The sequence below is a fragment of the Pleurodeles waltl genome, chromosome 6, assembly GCF_031143425.1.
Source record: "Pleurodeles waltl isolate 20211129_DDA chromosome 6, aPleWal1.hap1.20221129, whole genome shotgun sequence".
Classification (NCBI taxonomy): domain Eukaryota; kingdom Metazoa; phylum Chordata; class Amphibia; order Caudata; family Salamandridae; genus Pleurodeles; species Pleurodeles waltl.
Genome location: NC_090445.1, coordinates 945391593 through 945413928, shown reverse-complemented (window position 1 = coordinate 945413928; position 22336 = coordinate 945391593). Strand labels below are relative to the sequence as shown.

Genomic DNA, 22336 nt, shown 5'->3' with positions numbered 1-22336 from the left:
TTCTGGTAAGCTGACATGAAATTTGTACCCCTGTCAGAAACCACCTCAGGAAACCCTACTCTGGTAAAGGTACCAATCAGGGCCTTAGCTGCTGCAGGAGCTGTTGTAGACCTAAGGGGAATTGCTTCAGGATACCTGGTAGCATGATCCACTACTACCAGTATGTACTGATTTCCTGAGGTTGTGGGTGGCTCAAGGAGACCCACAGTGTCCACACCAACCCTTTCAAAGGGAACCCAACCACAGGAAGTGAAATGAGGGGGCCTTTTGGTGGCCACCTGCATTACCACAGGCTTGGCAGGTGACACAGGAGTTGGAAAACTCCTTCACCTTCTGAGACATATTGGGCCAATAGAAATGGCTGACAAGCCTATTCCATGTTTTGGTTTGTCCCAGATGCCCAGCTAGGGGGATATCATGGGCCAAAGGTAGGATAAACTCCCTAAACCGCAGAGGCACTACCACTCTCCTAGTTGCACCAGGTTTGGGGTCTCTGGCCTCCGTGTGTAGGAACCTATCTTCCCAATGGACCCTGTGGGAGCCATTGACACCTCCCTTCTCCTGTGCAGCTGCCTGCTGCCTCATGCCTTCAAGAGTGGGAAAGTATTTTGTCCCTGGCCCAGCTCTTCCCTTGAGGGCCCCCCTGGACCCAGGAGCTCTACCTGATAAGGATCCAACTCCATGGACTCAGTTCCCTCATTGGATAAGACCTCCTTCCTGTGAAGAGGTCTTGATTCTTTTGCTGCTCAGAAGCTGGTCCCCTAATCTTCTTGCCCTTTCTCTTGGAAGGTTGGGCCATTATTGCAGGCTCCAACACTTATTTTTCACCCTCTGCTCAGCTTTGAGCTCTTGTTTTTACGCACTTCAGTTCAGGGATTCCCAGCATGGCTGAATGGGTTTTGAGTTCTACCTCAACCCAAGCTGAGCACTCCAGATCATTCCCTAGCAAGCATTCCACTGGGACTGCAGAAGAGACCACTCTCTGTTACAGGCCAGTAACCACTCTAAGGTCACTATAGCCATGGGATGGACTTTAGTTAAATTGAACAAGTTTGTCCAGTCAAATACTGTCCTGGGGAAACCATCTTTTTTGTCACCATTGTGACACTGGCACCTGTATCCCTCAGGGCTTCTACCTTTTTCTCATTAATCAAGAGGTGCTGTCTGTCTTTTTGCATGTTAGGGGGCCAGACATCAAGTGTGGCAACATCTACCCCACCCTCAGAGACTAAAGTAGCTTCATTGTAAACCCTGATTTGTCCTGGTAACACTGTTGATCCCATCTAGAGACTGGCTATACCAGTACTAACTGGAGCAGTGCAAGGGGGATTCGTTTTGGGACAGGCCAAGTCTCAAGTTTGGTGTCCATGCTGTTTACAGTTGTGATATCAGGCCTTTTTGGGATCAAAGTTTTTACCCTTGTACCCATGCGAGGATTGTGAAGAGGCTCAGGTCCCGCCCTACTGTGCAGGCGTTTGGAACCCTTTATCGTTCGGTATCTCACCACCCTTCCCCTGGAGAGGTTTTGTAACCCCTTTCTGTTGGTCACCCCCCAGTGGAAGTCTTGGTCACACTAGTCTTGACCCAAAGGTCTGCCTTCTTTCCCTATTCTTGGGGAGAGATTGGACCTAGGTCTACCAGATATTGATACAACTTGTCATTAAAGCAGTTACTTAAAAGATGTTATTTAATAAATAAATTATAAAGCCCATCATAGTCATGCACTCCACTGCCACTAATCCAACCACTGAGTAATCTACAAAATCAACCCAGGAATGGCTTGAGGTTTTGTGAGCCCTCTGAACCCAATTCTACACTCCTAAGTGGCGAATCCAAAGCCCTCAATCAGGGTAGTCTTCATGTGGTCATAGGATTCAGCATCTGCGCCAGTGAGTGTTAGGAGCCTATCCCTACACTTACCAGTAAACAGTTCCCAAAGGAGAGCTCCCCAATGAGATGTGTTTAGGTTTCTGGTTGCACAAGCTCTCTCAAAAGCTGTGAACCACTTGGTAATGTCATCACCTTCTTCATATTTAGAGACAATCCCTTTTGGGATTTTTAGGCCATCAGAATGCTCTCTGACCCTATTTAGATTGCTGCTACCATTAATGTGTGATAATCCCATTTCTGCTCTCTCCCTCTCTATAGCTAGGAGCTGTTGCTTCAAAGCTAATCTTTTTGCCAGCATTGCTAAAAGGAGGTCCTCTTCATTGAGGCTGCCCTCAATGTTCCCAGATGAAATGGACACCCCTGTGGAAGATCCAGATCCTGTGAGCACTATCCTTGAAGATAGTGGCCTTTGGGCCCTGTTCTTCCTAGTTAGGTGAGGAGGAGTTCATCCTCCTCATCTCTAACATCTTCCCTATTTGAGGGGAGGTCTTTCTTCTCAGCAGGGTAGTCCCTTGAATACTCTGCCAAGAGCTCCTGGAGCTTGCCCTTGGTAGGGTTGGAACCTGATTTAATCTTTATCCGTCTGCGCTGGGACCTTAACTCTCCCATCCCTAGATGGAGGTAAGGGGTGAGGTTGAGCTCTACAACCATGTCCTCTGAGCTGCTCATTGTTACTAAAGTTGGGGATTACTTTTAGAAACTAAAACCTACTTCTACTATTTACCTCTAACTAGAGTAACGTTTACATCTCAAAAAGAAATGCTAAAAGGGACTTAACCAAGGCCCTAGCAGAACTTTAAAAATTTAGAAAAATTACTAAAGGCAATTTTGAAATGTAGTCGTGTGATCAGGTATTGGCTGTGTAGTCCAGCAAATACAAAGTCATAGACCCCACTGCTGATCCACCAATGTAGGAAGGTGGCTCTGTATTTACTATATAAAAATGAGATATAGTGTTCACAAAGTCCAGGGGTTCCCCAGAGGCTTAACAGAGGCTAAAGTAGATAATAATAATGATTTCTTTTGTGGTAGTGCGGTTGAGCAGGTAGACTTATCAGATGGTATTTCAATGCATTTGTTGTACACACACAGGCAGTAAATGAAGCTCATACTCAATGACTAACTCTAGGCCAATTGTTTATATATATCAAAAATATTTTTATTTATTTATTTCTAGAACCACAAGATTTAGATTGCAGGTAAGTACATTTGCAAGTAAGTATGTATCAACAGCACTTTGTTTCAATGTGTCAAGTTAAACGGTTTTCGAGAAAATAGCAAATATCTGTTTTTAAAAATTGACACAGTGCAATCTTCAAACACAGTTCTGAGGGAAGAAAAGTTAGTATGGTTTTGAGGTAAGTACAAGACTTACAGTTCCAGTCTCTGAGGGTTAGAATGTCCACAGCTTGGGGTACGACTTAACCCCAAACACCCACTACCAGCAACACAGGTTTGGTCGGGTGCAGAGGTCAAAGATGATGCAAGTTTTTTAAAATGGAGTCCTTTTGAAACTCGGGGCACTTGGAATCAGTCCTTCTTGCAGGCAAGTATCAGTGTCTTTGGAGGGCAGACCTAGGGGTTTTAGGTGAGCACCGGCAGTTGGGGAGTATAGGTCGGTACCACACCCTCAGTGAAGCAGGGATGGCTGATTGCAGGGTGCAAACACAGCATTAGGCTTCCAATGCTTTAGAAAATTGGGCCCCAGGGGGTCATAAATAGGCTGAAGGCTGGGTCCAGGAGGTAGGTTTAGGAAAACCACAGGCTGGACGAGGAGGATGGCCGCTTGCTGAGCATTGCTGCACCAGAGGGTGGATTCCCCAAGGACAGGGGTGTGCCCATGCAGGGGTACCTTTTGGCATCCTCCGGGTTTAGGCTGCATGTGTTGTCGTGCTGGACAGGAGGGGGTCAAACCAGGGTAGACACTATGTCAGAATCGCTTGGGGACCAGCTCTAGTCGGTTGGGCCACCCGGACATGAGCTGTGGGTGTCAGGTGCAGAGTGGGCAGGACTCGGGAATCTGGGGCAGTTCTGGATTCCTTTCCTGGAGTTTCTTTCTAGACACTACAGCTGTCCACAGAAGATCTTGGTCCTCTGGGGTGCAGGCAGTCCTCTTGAGGCTTTTAAGAGTTTGGTGGTCCTGAAGGATACGTCACCTTTTTGTAGCAGGGCTTTTGAAGCTGGAAACAGGCTAGTAGGGCTGGGCCCAGGTCAGTTGTTGTCTTCAGTCTTCTCTGCTGGCGGTCAGCTTAGCAGCTCTTCTTCTTTCTTCTTGAGATCACCAGGAATCTGACGAGCTAGGTTCAGCGGAGCCCTTTAATCCTGGATTTAGGGGTGTTACAGGGGTCAGAGGGCAGTAGCCAATGCTCTACTGTCCCTGAGGGTGACTACATTCTTCCGGTGTCCACTACATTTTTTGAGGGGGACACAGATCTAACCCTATTGGTCCCTGCCCTCCAAACCAAGATAGAGGGTTTTTCAAGGAGTGGGTCACTTCAGCTCTGGACAACCTAGGGGTGGTCCCAGCTGAAGTGGTCACTCATTCTTGTTTTCTCTAATTTTCCAGCCGGACTTGCTGTCAAAAGTGGGGCTTTTCTGGGGGGGTGCAGGCGTCTTTACTAGCTGGAGTGTCCTGGTGCGCTGTAACAAGAGGCCTGAGTCTTTTCGGCTCAACGCTAGGTGTTACAGTTCCTGCAGGGGGGAGGTGTGAAGTACCTCCACCCAGTGCAAGATTGTTCCACTGAGACTACAAAGGCTCTCACCCCATGTGGTCAGAGACTTTTCCGGAAGTGGCAGGCTGGCACAGACCGGTCAGTCCTACACTAGACGTTTGGCTAAAATACAGGGTGCATCTCTAACATGCCCTCTGGGTGCATTTTTCAATAAATCCAGCACTGGCATCAGTGGGGGTTTATTGTACTGAGAAGCTTGATGCCAAACTTCCCAGACTTCAATGAGGCCATCATGGAGCTGTGGAGTTCGTAATGACAAACTCCCAGCCCATGTACTTTTTATGGCCACACTGCACTTACAATGTCTAAGAATGGACATAGACACTGTAGGGCCATATTGCTCCTGCAACTATGCCCTCACCTGTGGTATAGTGCACCCTGCCTTAGGGCTGTGAGGCCTGCTAGAGGGGTGACTTACATATGCCACAAGCAGTGGTTTGTGAGCATGGCACCCTGCAAGGGGTGCCATGTCGACTTTGTCTATTCTCTCCACCAGCACACAAAAGCTGCAATGGCAGTGTGCATGGGCTTGGTGAGGGGTGCCCCATGGTGGCATAATACATGCTGCAGCCCTTGGGGACCTTCCCTAGCCACAGGCCCTTGGTACCAGGGGTACCTTTTACAACTGACTTAACTCTGTGCCAGAGGTGTGCCAATTGTGGGAACAATGGTACAGTTTTTTGGAAAGAACACTGGTGGTGGGGCCTGGTTAGATGGATCCCATTACACTCTGTCAAGTCAGCATCAATATCAGGCAAAAAGTGGGGGGTAACCATGCCAAAAGGGGCACTTTCTTACAAATAGTGTATAGTAAAGTGTGGCCCTAGATATACAAATTTGTTTTCCGTTTACTGTCTCTAAAGCTACTGGACAGATTTACACCAAAAAAGTGAAAGCATAATCTGCGTAACAATAGCTAGCTTTCTGCCAAATTTGGTGTAATGCCATTCAGGCTGTAGCCGTGGTCAAAGGTCCTATGGGAATTAACATGGGAAAGTCACTTTTTTTTTTTACTGCCCCCCTTTTTCTCGGCCCGTGTTTGACGGATCACCCAGAAAGATTTCATGCCCAACAAGAATCACGGGGCACTTTTTTTTGGGAAAGTTTCGGGAAGAGTTGTCAAACGGTGCTAAAGATATAGGCAAGTCAAAAAATGCTTTTTTCTATGGAACCATGGTCCTAACTATAACTACCTAGAGGCGACCATATTTTTATATTTTGTTTCACTTAAAAAAACAAAGGTTACAGGGACGTTATAGTTAGGCTCATATTTTAAACTTACAAAACCAAAGAAATTCACCTGTTATAGTTAGTCGTCTCAACTATAACTCGCGCGCCCGCATGCACATTTTTTTCGTCAAAAATGTTACTGCAAATATTACGTTGATACTATCCATGATGTTATCAAAGATGTCATGAATGGTGTAATGAAAAATTTCCTAGCTATCGTAACAAAAGTTTCAATTCTATTAAGGACCCAGAGTCAAGGATTACGTTTTTCTCTCTTCACTTTATCAAACAGCAGCTAAGCATAGATGTATAAAACTACATTTCCCATAGGCACTTGGGAGAAGAAAAACAACCAGCATTCAAGCAGCATCATCACACAATAAACAGTCCACAATAAAAATAAAGTTCATCCTCGCTGTCGGCACCTCCTCTTTCTTCCTCCGACCAAGATCAGCCGAATTCTTCAGTCTTGTTTGGATCCCTCCCATCCTGCGAAAAAACAGATAACAAGAGCCAGGATTCTGTAAACCATGGCCTACTAAAAACAGTATTGAAACCATAAATATCACTTGCAGTAACAACAAAAGCTGTTCAAGTCAATACTAGCTGCAACAATTACATATAAAGGAGAAAAAATGCTCACCTTTTACGATGAACAGCTTAGGGAGGGGAAATGAGCGTGCCATTCCTGGGGGGGTTAATCCTCACCTCCATGTCCTTAATGGAATTGAAACTTTCCACTGCGATAGGTAGGAAACTTTGCATTCTATGTCATGACAGGAGGCGACGATTACGCTAGTTTAAAGCTTCACCACTACCAGCGATGCCATATTGGGGATAGATTTGAAATAAACCCTCTTGAATGTAGAGTCCAAGGACCAATCTGCCACATTAAGGATGTCCTCCAGTCGCACCCAAAGCGAAAACGCCTTAGAGGCCATAGCTCCTCTGACCAAGTGGACCCCAAAGATCTTTGTGTCAATACCTGCCTCCTGCATCGCACATCTTGCGATGGTTGAGGAGGATACCGCCTGGAAGGGTTTCCTGAGGTCGTTCAGTAGTTGGTTCTCCCCAAGAGGGTGAACTTCCGCTGTCATGGACTCATAGCTCTTGATACAGTGCACAAAACCCAATTTTGGGCAATCTGGAAAGGAAGGTAAGAAACCACACAGGAATTGCATTTTGTTCTTCTAGATATGTGAAAAGTCACCCCATCCTGGGTGAATGCTCTACCTGTAATGTCCAGGGCCTGTTCATCTGAAGCCAATTTGGTCTACAGATCCTTACAAGAAAGGTACTTATTGGCCTGCCATGACAAGAAGAGGTTCAGAACCTTGTTAACATCCCTCAGGGCCGAGAAAATGGACTCTGGTGGAAGCGATAGCTGAATGCCCCGCATGCGCTTTCGCACCAAGGGGTGTTCACCCATCGGGTGAAACCCCACTGGCACATGCCTGGTTGAAATAGGGGACATAGAGGTGCTTACTGTCTTCTAGGCCAGACCCTGCCAAAATTTTTTGTATATGTTCGACTCCCACAGGATCTATTTATCTGCTTGGACACCAGCCCAACTATTGAATCCATGTGGATCGGTAATGTTTGTTGGTGTTATCCGCCCATGCTCTGGATAGGAGAGAGGCAGCGTCAAAACACCTGGGACTTTCCATCGTTCCCGGTAATCCTCCACGCCAATACCACAGGGAGCCCTGTATCACTAGAGGGTGTGGATTCCCGTTGGTATCCCAGGGAAGATCCTGACAATATGGTAGAGGGATTGGAAAATCACATGAAAGTTCCAGAAGAACCGGACATCATACTTGCAATCTTCAAACCGGCATTATCAACACCAGGTCTGCTTCTTGTCTCCTCACTTGTGCTGAGAGATGGGTTATCATGGCAAATTAGGGAAAGGAATAGTTCTGTTCCCCCCTCCAATCCTGGAGAAACGCGTCTGTGGCGGCCACCTCTGGATCCAGTCTCCAGCTAAAATACCTCAGAATTTGATGATCATGCCGGGAGGCAAAGAGATCCACAAGAACGGAACCCACAGATGCTGAATTGTGTTGAAGAGGCGCAAGTGGAGCTGTCATAGACTGTCATCCTTCAAGTGTCTAGTGTACCAGCTGGCTACTTGATTGGATTGGCCTGAGAGGTGCTCTGCCATTACGGTTATCTAGCTCACTAAACAGTATTTCCAGAATGACCTGGCCAAGTTCGACAGTGCCCGGGACCGGGTGCCTCCAAGTGATTTATGTAAAGCACTGCCTCCACATTTGCCATCTTCAAGGACGCAACACTTTGCCTGAGATTAGATCCAGCATTTGACCGTGAACGAACCTGCAAGGAGTTCATGGCAGTTGATGTGTATGGCCTTTTCTTGAGATAACCACCATCCTCTAGTGGAGAAGGGTCCACAAGTGGGCCTCCAGCCCGAGCCACTGGCATCGGATTCTATAATCGGCCCAGGACGGAACCAAATATCGTCCCTCTGTTCAAGGCCTCCATGAGGGTCAACCACCATTGTATTTTCTCTCATGCTTCCTCTGACAGAGAGACGACCTACGAGTATTTGAGCCCCTTCTGGTGATGCCTCGCCTTGGGGCGTTGGAGGGCCCGATAGTGGAGAGGGTCTGGGAATATGGCCTGTATAAAGGAAAACAACAGGCCTACCAGCCTGACTACCTGTTGGAGAGAAGTGAAAGACCTGGCCACCATCCTGTGCAGCTCATGCCTGATCCTCTTGACCTTCTGAGAAGGCAAACTGAGAATGGCTTGAACCGAGTAAAATATAAACCCAAGGAACATCATAGATTGTGCAGGCACAAGGACACATTTCTGGCCGTTGAGGATTAAGCCAAGTGACTCCAAGAGGACCACCACCATTTGGAGGTGAGACAGTAGGAGATGGGGCCACTGAACACTGAGTAGAAGATCGTTCAGGTAGACAATAAGGTGCACCCTTCTAGCCCTTAGAAACTTCACCACCAGTCTCATTACCTTGGCGAAGCACCAAGGTGCAGATGAGAGACCGAAAGGGAGAGTTGTGAATTTGAATGTCCGCCCCCTCCACTGGAATTGGAGGAAGAGACTATGACGGGCAAAGACCAGGATGGTTAGGTAAACATCCTTCAGGTAGAGATGCACCATCCAGTCGTTGGGTTGAAGGAGGACACAAATAAGATTTTGAAGTGGTGGTAGACCAACCACTCGTTGAAGTCCTTCAGGTTGATTACAGGCGGTTGGTGCCGTCTTGTTTGTCCACCAGAAAGATATTGCTGGAGAAACCGTCTGGATGCGGCTGGGCTCCAAAATCACAACTTTGTGCACCTGGCCCAAGACCCCGGAATCCACCATTGCTATGTCTGTACGAGAAAAAAACAAAGGTGGAGGACATCTCCACTAAACTTGGGAGCCAAAAAATTCAATGCGGAAGCCCTGCATCCTTTGGAGCACCCATGCGTCGTAGGTGAGGGACTCCCAACTGGAAAAAGACATCTGTAACCTGCCCCCAGCCGTGTGGTGAGAGGATAATTGGAGACTCACCTTGGGAGGAGCTGATGCCTACCACCTCTGGTCTCCATGTGAGCCCTTATGTATGGAATAAGGCTTGATCGGGTAGAAGGTTCCGAACCTGAAGGCATCCCAATTCTGGCCTTGCCGTGAAGCATTGCTCCTGCCGGGATCCTGTGGATGGGAGTGGCCGACCGAGCGCCCCCTGCCTCGGCCTGCCCTGGAGAAACCTGATTCGTGGAGATTCGTTTGACTGATGTAAATGTCTGGATGAACTTGCCCAGTTCACAGACAAGGGGGTCACCAAATAAGCCCCCATGGGTGAGTGGGGGCAGCCTCCGATGTGGCTGTATCCCCCAGTTTGGGGTCAATCTTGATGAGGAATGAACAACGCCTCTCCGTGGATATGGCACAGTTCGCGTTCTTCAGGTGTAGGAAATTGCTCTTGTTGGCATGGTTATCCCCCACTTTTTGCCTGATATTGATGACTGAGAGTGTGCTGGGATCCTGCTAACCAGGCCTCAGCACCATTGTTCTTTCCCAAAATCTGTACCTTTGCTTACACAATTGGCATACCCCTGACCCCCAGATAAGTCACTTGTAAAAGGTACCCATGGTACCAAGGGCTCTGTGGCCAGGGAAGGTCACCAAGGGCTGCAGCATGTATTATGCCATCCTGGGAGACCCCTCACCAAGGACATGCACACTGCCTTTGCAGCTTGTGTGTGCCGATGGGGAGAAAAAGTCAAAGTCACCATGGCACCCCTCTTAGGGTGCTATGCCACCAACCACTGCCTGTGGCATAGGTAAGTCACCCCTATAGCGGGCCTTACAGCTCTAAGGCAAAGTGCACTATACCAGAGGTGAGTGCATAGCTGCATGAGCAATATGTCCCTACAGTGTCTAAGTCCATTCTTAGACATTGTAAGTGCAGTGTGACAATATTGAGTATATGGTCTGGGAGTTTATCATTACGAACTCCACAGCTCCATAATTGCTTCACTGAATACTGAGATGTTTGGTATCAAACTTCTCAGCACAATAAACTCACACTGATGCCAGTGTTGGATTTTTGTCAACAATGCACCCAGACAGCATCTTAAAGATGCCTTCTGTATTTTAGCCAAACATCTAGTGCAGGACTGACCGGTCTGTGCCAGCCCGCCACTTCCAGACAAGTCTCTGACCACATGGGGTGAGAGCCTTTGTACTCTCTGTGGCCAGGAACAAAGCCTGCCCTGGGTGAAGGTGCTTCACACTTCCCCCTGCAGGAACTGTAACACCTGGCGTTGAGCCTCGAAGGCTCAGGCCCCTTGTTACAGTGCACCAGGACACTCCAGCTAGTAGAGATGCCTGCCCCCACCGACAAAGGCCCATTTTATGGCTGCAAATCTGGTGGGAAAATTAGGGAAAGCTTCGAGGAGTGACCACCTCAGCTGGGATCACCCCTAAGGTGTCCAGAGCTGAGGTGACCCCCTCCTTGCAAAATCCTCCATCTTAGTTTGGAGGACAGGGACCAATACTGTTAGGTCTGTGTCCCCCCTCCCCAAAGGGAGTGAACATAGGAAGGGTGTAGCCACCTTCAGGGACAGTAGCCATTGGCTACTGCCCTCTGACCCCTGTAACTCCCCTAAATCCAGAATTTAAGGGCTCCCCTGAACCCATGTTTTCAGATTCCTGGTAACCTCACAAGAAGAAAGAAGAAGTACTGTAAAACTGAAACCCCAGCAGAGAAGAAGGAAGACGAAAACTGATTTGGCCCAGCCCTACCGCCCTGTCTCCTGCTTCAAAAGCCCCGTGAAAGAAGGCGACGGCTCCTGCGGGTCCAACAACCTCTGCCAAGCTTACAGAGGACTGCCTGCATCACAGAGGACCAAGAACTCCTGTGTACAGCTGCCCTGTACAAGAAGAAACAAAATCCAAGTACTCCAAAGCCACTCCGGATCCGCAAGTCCCGACCACTCTGTATCCGACAACGACGGCCCAGGTCCAGGTGGCCCAACAATCTAGAGCATATCCCCAGGTGATTCAGAGCAAGTGCTCACGCTGGGTTGACCTCTCCTACCCCCCACGATGACACCCGTAGTGTAAATCCAAAGGACACCCCTGACCACGACAGCACTGGACAAAGATACCCGATGCCAAAAGGTACACTACACCTGCAGCTCCCTGGGCTTGGGGAACCCAACATCCAGAGCAACAACATTCAGCAGGCGGCCCACTTACTTATCCAGCCATTGGTTTTCTGGAACCGACTGCGTGGACCCAGCCTGAAGCATCTAAGTGACCCCCGGGGTCCCCTCATAGGAAAGCATTGGGAGCACTGCTGATAGTTTGTGTTTGGTGCCTACCTGTGGCCCCCCCCGGTGCTTCTCTGAAAGACGCAGGAACTTACCTGCAAGCAGATCTGAATCTCAGTGCCCCCAGTCTCCATAAGATCCCATGGTTAATTATTACCTCTACACTCGGCTGGCCCCTTGTTGCTGGTGGTGGATGTTTAGGGTTAACTTGAACCCCAGCCTGTGACTTCCTAACCCTCGGACACTGGAACTGTAAGTCTTGTACTTACCTGTAAAACAAACTAACTTTTCTTCCCCCCAGGAACTGTTCTGAAATTTGGACTGTCAACTTTTAAAACAGGTTATTGCCATTTATTAAAAAACTCTACAAATTACCAATTCAAATCACAGTGGTGTATTGTAAGGAAATGCCGCCTTGGCATGGTTACCCCCTGACTTTTTGCCTTTGCTGATGCTAAGTTATGATTTGAAAGTGTGCTGAGGCCTGCTAACCAGGCCACAGCACCAGTGTTCTTTCCCTAACCTGTACTTTTGTTTCAACAATTGGCACACCCTGGCATCCAGGTAAGTCCCTTGTAAGTGGTACCCCTGGTACCAAGGGCCCTGATGCCAGGGAAGGTCTCTAAGGGCTGCAGCATGTCTTATGCCACCCTGGGGACCCCTCACTCAGCACAGACACACTGCTTGCCAGCTTGTGTGTACTGGTGGGGATAAAAAGACTAAGTCGACATGGCACTCCCCTCAGGGTGCCATGCCAACCTCACACTGCCTACAGGTATAGATCAGTCACCCCTCTAGCAGGCCTTACAGCCCTAAGGCAGGGTGCACTATACCATAGGTGAGGGCATAAGTGCATGAGCACTATGCCCCTACAGTGTCTAAGCAAAACCATAGACATTGTAAGTGCAGGGTAGCCATAAGAGTATTTGTTCTGTGAGTCTGTCATGCACGAACTCCACAGCACCATAATGGCTGCACTGAAAACAGTGAAGTTTGGTATCAAACTTCTCAGCACAATAAATGCACACTGATGCCAGTGTACATTTTATTGTAACATACACCCCAGAGGGCACCTTAGAGGTGCCCCCTGAAACCTTAACCGACTATCCGTGTAGGCTGACTAGTTTTAGCAGCCTGCCACACACCAGACATGTTGCTGGCCACATGGGGAGAGTGCCTTTGTCACTCTGTGGCTAGTAACAAAGCCTGTACTGGGTGGAGGTGCTTCTCACCTCCCCCTGCAGGAACTGAAACACCTGACGTGAGCCTCAAAGGCTCACCCCCTTTGTTACAGCACCCCAGGGCACCCCAGCTAGTGGAGTTGCCCGCCCCCTCCGGCCACGGCCCCACTTTTGGCAGCAAGGCCGGAGGAGATAATGAGAAAAACAAGGAGTCGTCACTGGCCAGTCAGGACAGCCCCTAAGGTGTCCTGAGCTGAGGTGACTCTAACTTTTAGAAATCCTCCATCTTGCAGATGGAGGATTCCCCCAGTAGGATTAGGGATGTGCCCCCCTCCCCTCAGGGAGGAGGCACAAAGAGGGTGTAGCCACCCTCAGGGCTAGTAGCCATTGGCTACTAACCCCCCAGACCTAAACACACCCCTAAATTCAGTATTTAGGGGCTCCCCAGAACCTAGGAACTCAGATTCCTGCAACCTAAGAAGAAGAGGACTGCTGAACTGAAGAACCTTCAGAGAAGACGGAGACACCAACTGCTTTGGCCCCAGCTCTACCGGCCTGTCTACCCCCTTCTAAAGACACTGCTGCAGCTACGCGTTCCCAGGGTCCAGCAACCTCTGAAGCCTCCGAGGACTACCCTGCATCTAGAAGGACCAAGAACTCCTGAGGACAGCGGCTCTGTTCACCAAAGACTGCAACTTTGCAACAAAGAAGCAACTTTGAACCAACACACGTTTCTAGCCGGAAGCGTGAGACTTTGCACTCTGCACCCGACGCCCCCGGCTCGACTTGTGGAGAACAAACACTACAGGGAGGACTCCCCGGCGACTACGAGACCGTGAGTAGCCAGAGTTGACCCCCCTGAGCCCCCACAGAGATGCCTGCAGAGGGAATCCCGGGGCTCCTCCTGACCGCAACTGCCTGCTTCAAAGACCTGACGCCTGGTAAAGACACTGCACCCGCAGCCCCCAGGGCCTGAAGGATCCAACCTCCAGTGCAGGAGCGACCCCCAGGTGGCCCTCTCCCTTCCCCAGGTGGTGGCTACCCCGAGGAGCCCCCCCTTGCCTGCCTGCATCGCTGAAGAGACCCCTTGGTCTCCCATTGATTTCTATTGCGAACCTGACGCCTGTTTCCACACTGCATCCGGCCGCCCCCGTGCTGCTGAGGGTGTACTTTCTGTGTGGACTTGTGTACCCCCTGGTGCCCTACAAAACCTCCCTGGTCAGCCCTCCGAAGACGCGGGTACTTACCTGCTGGCAGACTGGAACAGGGGCACCCCCTTCTCCATTGAAGCCTATGTGTTTTGGGCACCTTTTCGACCTCTGCACCCGACCGGCCCTGAGCTGCTGGTGTGGTAACTTTGGGGTTGCTCTGAACCCCCAACGGTGGGCTACCTTGGACCCAAACCTGAACCCCGTAGGTGGTTTACTTACCTGCAAAAACTAACAAACACTTACCTCCCCCAGGAACTGTTGAAAATTGCAGTGTGTCTAGTTTTAAAATAGCTATATGTCATTTATGTGAAAACTGTATATGCTATTTTGCTAATTCAAAGTTCCTAAAGTACCTACCTGAAATACCTTTCATTTGAAGTATTACTTGTAAATCTTGAACCTGTGGTTCTTAAAATAAACTAAGAAAATATATTTTTCAATACAAAAACCTATTGGCCTGGAATTGTCTTTTGAGTGTGTGTTCCTCATTTATTGCCTGTGTGTGTACAACAAATGCTTAACACTACCCTCTGATAAGCCTACTGCTCGACCACACTACCACAAAATAGAGCATTAGAATGATCTCTTTTTGCCACTATCTTATCTCTAAGGGGAACCCTTGGACTTTGTGCATGCTATTTCTTACTTTGAAATAGTACATACAGAGCCAACTTCCTACATGTATTGATACATATGTGAAATAATTACTTATTTATGTACTTACCTGCAACTTCAATCTTGTGGTTCTGAGAAATAAATTAATAAAATATATTTTTGCTGTATCTTATCTTTGTGTGTACAACAAATGCTTTGCACACACTTCCACTAAAGAGAGCAATAGTATACTTTAGCCTCTGTTAAGCCTCTGGGGAACCCCTGGACTCTGTGCACACTATATCTCATTTTGATATAGTATATACAGAGCCAGCTTCCTACACCAGGAATATGAGCGCCCTCTGGGCCCAGCCTGACAAAACGTCTTGGGATATTATGGTGCTGGAGGCTTTGGCACCCCAGCCATATCGAGAATGCAGGTAATCGGTCAGACCATGGCCTAGAGCTTGTCCTGGCATATGTGCCAAGACCTATTTATCGTCTTTTTTGGGTCTCGCATGAGCTTTACTAGATAAGTGGCCATGCACTCATCGACCTCGGGGGTCAGAGCCACCTTGTCACTTAGGGACAGACGGGGCCACTCTGCCCGTAGGCGGTTGTGGACCTCCTTATCAAGGAGCATATGCTGCTGCCCGGCAATGTAAGCTGCAACTTTTTCTGCCAGGGTCCATTTGGCTGAGCCTGGGTGCAAGAGGAGGTCTAGGTCCAGCACGTCTGAAGGGCCATGGGGAACCTCCGTAGCGGGTTCAACAGAGTTGAACTGGGCGCCAGGGGTGGGACCCCGACTCATGATCATCATCCGAAGAGGGGGTATCAGTGTTTCTGGCAGGGGAGTCTGGGCCGGTCGAAGTCAAGACGGTTTGGGACTCAGAAGGGCCCAGAGTTGCATTCTGGTCCATTGGGAGAGAGCAATCCATCAAGACCCTCTTCAGGCTCACAAATGCATCAGTGTCTACACCTGTTGCTTTGCCCATCTTGCGCTTATGGTTGGGGGACGGGTGGCAGACCCTCGAGGTAAGAGGGGCATAGGCCCGTGAGGCTTCTCCCACCCGATGGGGTTCTGGCGCAGTCTTGCGCATATTGTTTGAGTTTCTGCTCCAGGTGGGTCACCTCCTTTTGGACCGCCGAGCATATGGCAGCGTCCTTGATCATTCAAAGATTTTTATCAACGAGGAAGTAGGTCACTTGCTCTTGCTCAGTGTAGGTCTCCTCATCACTCAAGTTCAATGGGTGAAGTACGAACCTTAAGAGGAGCCCACGTATGCTTGGGAAGCCTGGGAGTACTAGGGGGTGGGTGGCCTGTATTTCTTGGGTTGGGTGCTTCTGCCCTACAAACTTACTGTTAATGATAGAGACAGGCCTAGGGTTACCAGGTAGTTGCAGAGGGGTCAGACGGGTGGGGACCTCCCAGCCCAATATGGAGGCTCAAGGGCCAATGAGAGGGTCCAGCCTGCGACACCACATGCCCAAATGGATTCAGAGGGCACTTTTATTGCCTGGTCCCAGTGTCTTGAGAGGAAGCGTGCAGCGCTTAAAAGAAAATACAGACCCCCATGGATGGGGCATCTCGCTCCAGGCGGATGGAGTGGGATCCAAAAATCGGATGCCTGGTCGGTCGCCCTGGTTTGGAACACAGATTTAACCCGCATGCCGATCAGTCAATGACTAACAAGAAAAGAGCAGATTGCACAGTGAAACAGTGCCTTCTGGAGGTCAGAGGACTTCGCTGCAATCGCCCTGAGCATGCAGAGGCATGAAACCACTAAAGGAGCAGCCACAGAGGAACGTCAAGCATTCCCGCAGCCGTGGAAATGTCTCTTCCTGCCGTAAAAAGACACATTTGTAATACAGTGTACTGCGATCACGCACACCACCATAGATATGAAACAGCATTAATTAATAAGCAAGAGAAAAGAGGAATTAGAGCCCAAGACTATTAGCTTGGCTGCAGGAGCAGCGAAGAAAGAGGAGGTGCCAACAGTGAGGATGGATTTTATTGTTTTGGTGGACTGTTCAATGGTTAATGATGTTGCTGGAATGCGGGCTGTTTTTCTTTTCCCAAGTGCATATTTGAAATGTAGTTTTATACATCTCTGCTTGGCTGCTGTTTAATAAAGCGAAGAGAGAAAAGCGTAATCTTCGCCTACGGTCCTTACATAGAATTTGTGGAGTAATTAATAATGCATGGCGAGAGCGCGAGTTATAGTTACCTTGGGACACAAGTTCCAATTACTTGAGATAACTCTAACTATAACAGGTGAATTTCTATGGTTTTGTACATTTAAAATGTGAGTCTAACTATAACGTCCCTGTATCCTTTTTTTTTTGTAAGTGAATTTCTATGATTTTTTTAATTCTACTTCCTAACTATAACGTCCCAGTAACGTTTGTTTTTTTCAGTGAAGTTCTATGTTTTAAAAAAATAAATAAAGTAGTTTTCATTACTACACGTTAATCCACCCACCGCCTTCGGTCGTACATGGCGGCAGTTGGCCGCAGGCCATGCATAGCTGGGGTTGGCCACAGGGCCTGGTCTGCGGCCAGGGGCTGCTTCCACCTCCCCTAACCACCCAGCCCAAGGCTGGAGCTGACTGCGGCCTGTCTCTCTGGGTATGAGAATAGGTGTGACATGGTGTCTCTGCGTGTGAGAGTGTCTGTCTGGGTGTGAATGTGTGCGACAGTGTCTTAGTGGGTCTGTGAGTGGGTGTGTGAGAGTCTGAGTGAGTCTGTGAGTGGGTGCATGAGTGTCTGAGTGGGTCTGTGAGTGGGTGTGTGAGGGTCTGGGTGTGGCTGTGAATGGGTCCACAAGGGTCTGAGTGGATGTATAAGTGGACGAAAGATTGAAAGAGAGGGAGAGAGAGAGAGTTTTTTAGGCTTTGATGAATGATATACTTAGAATGAGAAATTTACAGACAAATTGAAAAGAAAAATGTATTTGTCAGTTAAAAAGAGTGAGATCACCTTTCGGTAAGTATCTTAAATATTTAAATTTGAAAAGAAAATCAATCAGATAAATGACCTCTAATACACCTAGACTGGAACCCTCAACCTTTGAGGTAGATGCCTGAGACCTTAGATCGCTCTACTACATGTCCACACATAGCTATAATATTCAAAGTGAAAGGTGTGATGTGAAAATCATGTAAATGTTGCACCAATAGGCATCTTTGATATTTAAAAAAACGAGTAAATAAACAGAGATGCTACCGGGATTAGGGCTTTCATTTTACAGGGAGACAGTTCAGGCACTTACAGCAAGCCACCAGTGACTCTCTTCTGCTGTGTAACAAAACATGTCTGACATTCGAACCTAACAGCTGCCCAGTATGACACTTTCAAGTCATTGTATGGGAAGAACATTGCAATAACAAGCTCTCTCTCTTCCATTCCATTATTGAGAGTGTGATATGAGTGATGTCATTTGAGATGTCATTAGTGATGTCACTGACGATGTCATGAGTGATGTAAAATGTAAGGTCATAAGCAGTGCATTAGGGGAGACACAAGTTATAGTTAGCTCAGGTAACTATAACTGCTGAATTTCTGTGGTTTTGTATGTGTCAAATGAAGCCTAACTAAAACGCCCCTGTAACCTTTGTGTTTTTTAATTGACAAGCTCTGGCTCTGTCATTGAAAACCTGCTCTTTGCCCACCTCTGAAAGAGGCAGAAACCCAAGTTGGCCAGACAGGAGTCCAGACAATTTAACATGGCTTCTTGTCTTGAAAGGTTTACATCATAGGGGTTAAATATAACATGCTTTGATCTTAAAGGGTCATCCTTCATTTTAGACAGTTTGTCCATATGCATATCTGTTTTTTCAGCGTATTTTCAGTAGTGTATTTGGAGACCCGTGATTTTATAATGATTGCAGATTATATTCTGTGGGCTACATTATCACCTGCGTCATGCAAAAACAGCATATTTATTGAAAATATTTGACTAATGCATCATTTTCTTTAACTTTCTTAAACAGGCAGCTACAAAAAGTTTACCTCCAAATTGCTTGGCGGTGGAAACACATCATTTTAAATGTATCCTTTTAGTCCTGGCAAGTATAAAATGTATGTTTTTGTTTTAGAAGCCAATGTTCTTATCCTTTGAGTGTACGGCCCCTTAATTAATGCTTCAGATATTGTGGATCCATTCAACGAAGCAGAAGAACCTGGTAAGTTGTATAAACGTGCGACAAGCAGAGTTAATCAAGAGAGGGACACTGTTCTTTGGAATTACAATTTCGTGATTTTCTCTTAAAAATGCAGTCTGGAAAAATATTCCTCCATAAAAAGATCTTTTATAAATACAGCATTCTCTTTATATTCATTTTATAGGTGAGGTGAACTGGGTGCATCGGTATTTCCTGATAGTAGTATATTTTGAATAATGGACAATAGGTCTTTGTCTAGAGACAAATCAAAAAGTTAGCATGATTAGTAACATGCACAATGGTGTGAGATATGAATTTGTGTACAGAATACTTGTTCTAATTTGGCGAGCGATGCAGAGTTTTCTGTGGCTCATGCAGAGTTTAGTGTGGCTCGTCAGAGGGGTGCAAAGAAAAGAATGGGACATGTTTTTTTTCCCTTAATGTATTTTCAATAGACTTCTTTTGACTATATACACAGATTTAGCGCCAAAACGGCTCAACGTATTTTCAAGAAATTTGGCAGGAATCAGTTCTTCATTTGAGCTTGTAGTTTCTGGTGCTCGGCCCCGGCGCTCAATCGCCAGCACCAACACGTGACAGCTGCCACATGGTGGCGGTGTTTTATGTAATTTAAAGATGACCAGAACAACAGTTGTTTACTAATTCAATATATAGCTAATACCTGCTATGTAACTCATTCTTGTAGCTTTGGGACCTCTTACATTATGAATTGTCACTTGTAGCAGTGTGATGATTAGGAGCTGTGTAGATACAGCCATTGGCAGCAGTGACAGTGACATTATGTGGTGCAAGCTGTGGTGGCCTCCTGGCGCGGGCCCTGGCCTTTTTTTTTTTTTTTAAACAAATTAAGCACTGGCAGGAATATACATTATTTTTGTGAAAAGGATGCTTTTTGTGGTTTCAAGGAATACATTTAGCTGGTTTGGATATATAAGGCACTAAGGTGGTCATTACAACCGTGGCGGACGGTGTTAAAGCGGCGGTAAGACCGCCAACAGGCCGGCGGTAACAATTTTGCAATTATGACCATGGCGGAAACCGCCAACAAAGACAGACACTTTAACACTCCGACCGCCACGGCGGTACAAACAAACAGCGCGGCGGTCACCGCCAACAGACAGGCGGAAGACAAAGTACCGCCCACAGTATCACAACCTACCAATCCGCCATCTTTTCCGGGGCGGATTCACCGCGGATAAAAACACGGCGGAAACCAGAATTTCGAAGGGAAAACGCTCACCTCTACACACTCCACGAGGAACGACGACCCCATGGAGCCGGAACTCCATATTCTTCCTGCACTAGTCTTCCTGCTCCTATACGACGATCATCAACGCCTGCGGCGAAGACAACGGTGAGTACTGCACCTAACACATATGGGAGGGGGAGGGAAAAGACAGGGACACACACATGCAACACTCCCACCCGACCCTCACCCACTACAACACACACTGTTCAACTTCTGGTGCTTCACAGGGGGGGGGACTGGCTGTGCTGTGGCTCTGTGTCACACTGGCTGCCCTGGTGCCCGGTGCACTCCACATACCTGTAACAACAGGCACCACCGGTCCCGGAGATTTTTTGGCTGAGGTGCTAGTACGGGACCTATGAATTGGAGGGGGGGTGGGAAAGAGGTCAAGTTTGGTCAGGAAAAGTTTCCTAGGAACACTGGGACGGGTAGCTGGAGGGGGTTTGGGAGTGGAGGAAGAGGTAGTGGTTGTAGGAGGTGTACATTTGGTGACTTTGGGTGAAGGTGCATGCACTGGAGGCTGTCGTGGGGTGGATGGCTGTTGGGTGGGTGTGTGCCTGCGTTTGTGTACTTTGGGAGGGGGCGTCGCAGACACACTGGGAGAGGACACAGGGGACGTGTAAATGGTAGTGGGGGTGGTGACTGCACGTGAGCGGTGTGTGGTGATGGGTGTGCTGGTGCGGGACGTAGTGGCTGTAGTGGTAGTGCATGCAGGTGAGAGTGTATACGAGACTGGGAGGGAGGAGGGAGACGACGAGGAGGGGGACACAGTGGAGGCTGTGGATTTTGCTGTGTCTGTATGTGTGTGATGCTAGCGTGAGTGCCTGTCGGATGTGTGGTGCTTATGTTTGCCTGAGCTTCCCTTGTGTGTTGACGTGTGTGCATGCTGGTCTGATGGTGTGCTTGGGATAGGCTGGGGTACAGGGGATTGGGTCTGGGTTGAGGAAGTTGGAGGGGGGAGACTAGACACAGGGACAATGGCTGCCATCAGTGCTGAGGCCAGAGTTTGCAGGGTTCGATGAAGGGCAGCCTGACCAGAATGAATGCCCTCCAGGAATGCATTTGTGTGTTGCAATTCCCTTTCTACACCCTGGATGGCATTCAAAATGGTAGACTGCCCAACAGTGAGGGACCTGAGGAGGTCAATGGCCTCCTCACTGAGGGCAGCAGAGGTGACAGGGGCAGGGGCTGAGGTGCCTGGGGAGAAGGTGATGCCCACCCTCCAGGGTGAGCGGGCACGGGGCGAAGGCTGAGGGGCTGCTGGGAGGGCGGTGCTGGTAGGAGGGGTGGCGGCTGTACCTGTAGAAGTGGGGGCACAGATTTTGCCGTCACCACAAGGGAGCTCCCATCGGAAGACGAGTCCGTGTCGCAGATCCTGTGACCGCCGTGAAGCTTCCCTCACCCTCCATCCCACTGGTGTATTCCGAGTCCGTGGTGTGGCCCTCCATGGCCATGTGGGATGCAGCTCCCTCGTGCTCCGGTGCCACTGTATCTCCACCTGATGATGCTGATGCACACAAGAACAGGGAGACCACAAGAAGGGGGGGGATGACAGAAGAAAGACAGGTTGAGTGCATGGCTTACTGCTACCGTTGGCGGACAATATAGACACAGCAGCCCCCTGCACTACGCCGCGCTGTTGGGCTCTACAGATGCAATTCCTGGGATATGGCCTACATGGCTATGGTCGACATCTGCACACATAGATGACACAGGGGCATGTATACCTGTACTTGGCACCCTACAGAGGTGGGGTGGGGTGCCACATGGCCTGCATTACGGAGGGGCCTAGCCTACGGAACTCGCCCTGGCCTAGGGAAACCCACAGCCCTCCTCCCCCACCCACACACTTTCACTGCGCGCAAAGTCCGCTGAATGATGTTGTACTCACCCCCTTGTGTCTGCTGTGATGCCCTCAAGTGCCCATCCAACTCAGGGTAGGCCAACCCCAGGATCCTGAACATCAGGGGGGTCATGGTTCGACGGGCACCCCTCTCACGTTGGGAGGCCATCCCCAGCTTGAGCCTCCGCCGTCTTCATGCTCCAGCGGCGAATGTCCTCCCATCTTTTCCGGCAGTGGGTGCTCCGTCTGTGGTGGACCCCCAGGGTCCGGACGTCCTTGGCGATGGCACGCCAAATATCCTTCTGGTGGGCGCTGACCTACATGAAATGTACAGGGGAAGAATAGAAGTCATTACCAACTGCACCGTCTAAGTGAGTGGCCCACATCCCTACCCTTGCCATGTGGCACA

The 22336-nt window shown here is 48.7% G+C and overlaps 1 protein-coding gene across 2 annotated transcripts in view; it reads left to right on the top strand.

The window, feature by feature from the left end:
* The window catches only part of CFAP46 (cilia and flagella associated protein 46), a 1580346-nt gene that overhangs the window by 1223563 nt on the left and 334447 nt on the right, over window positions 1–22336 (top strand). For both annotated transcript variants that reach the window (XM_069239769.1, XM_069239768.1), the window contains exons 55-56: window positions 18644–18701; window positions 18800–18835. In XM_069239769.1, the coding sequence (XP_069095870.1) occupies window positions 18644–18701; window positions 18800–18835 (94 nt within the window). The remainder of the gene's footprint in view (window positions 1–18643; window positions 18702–18799; window positions 18836–22336) is intronic.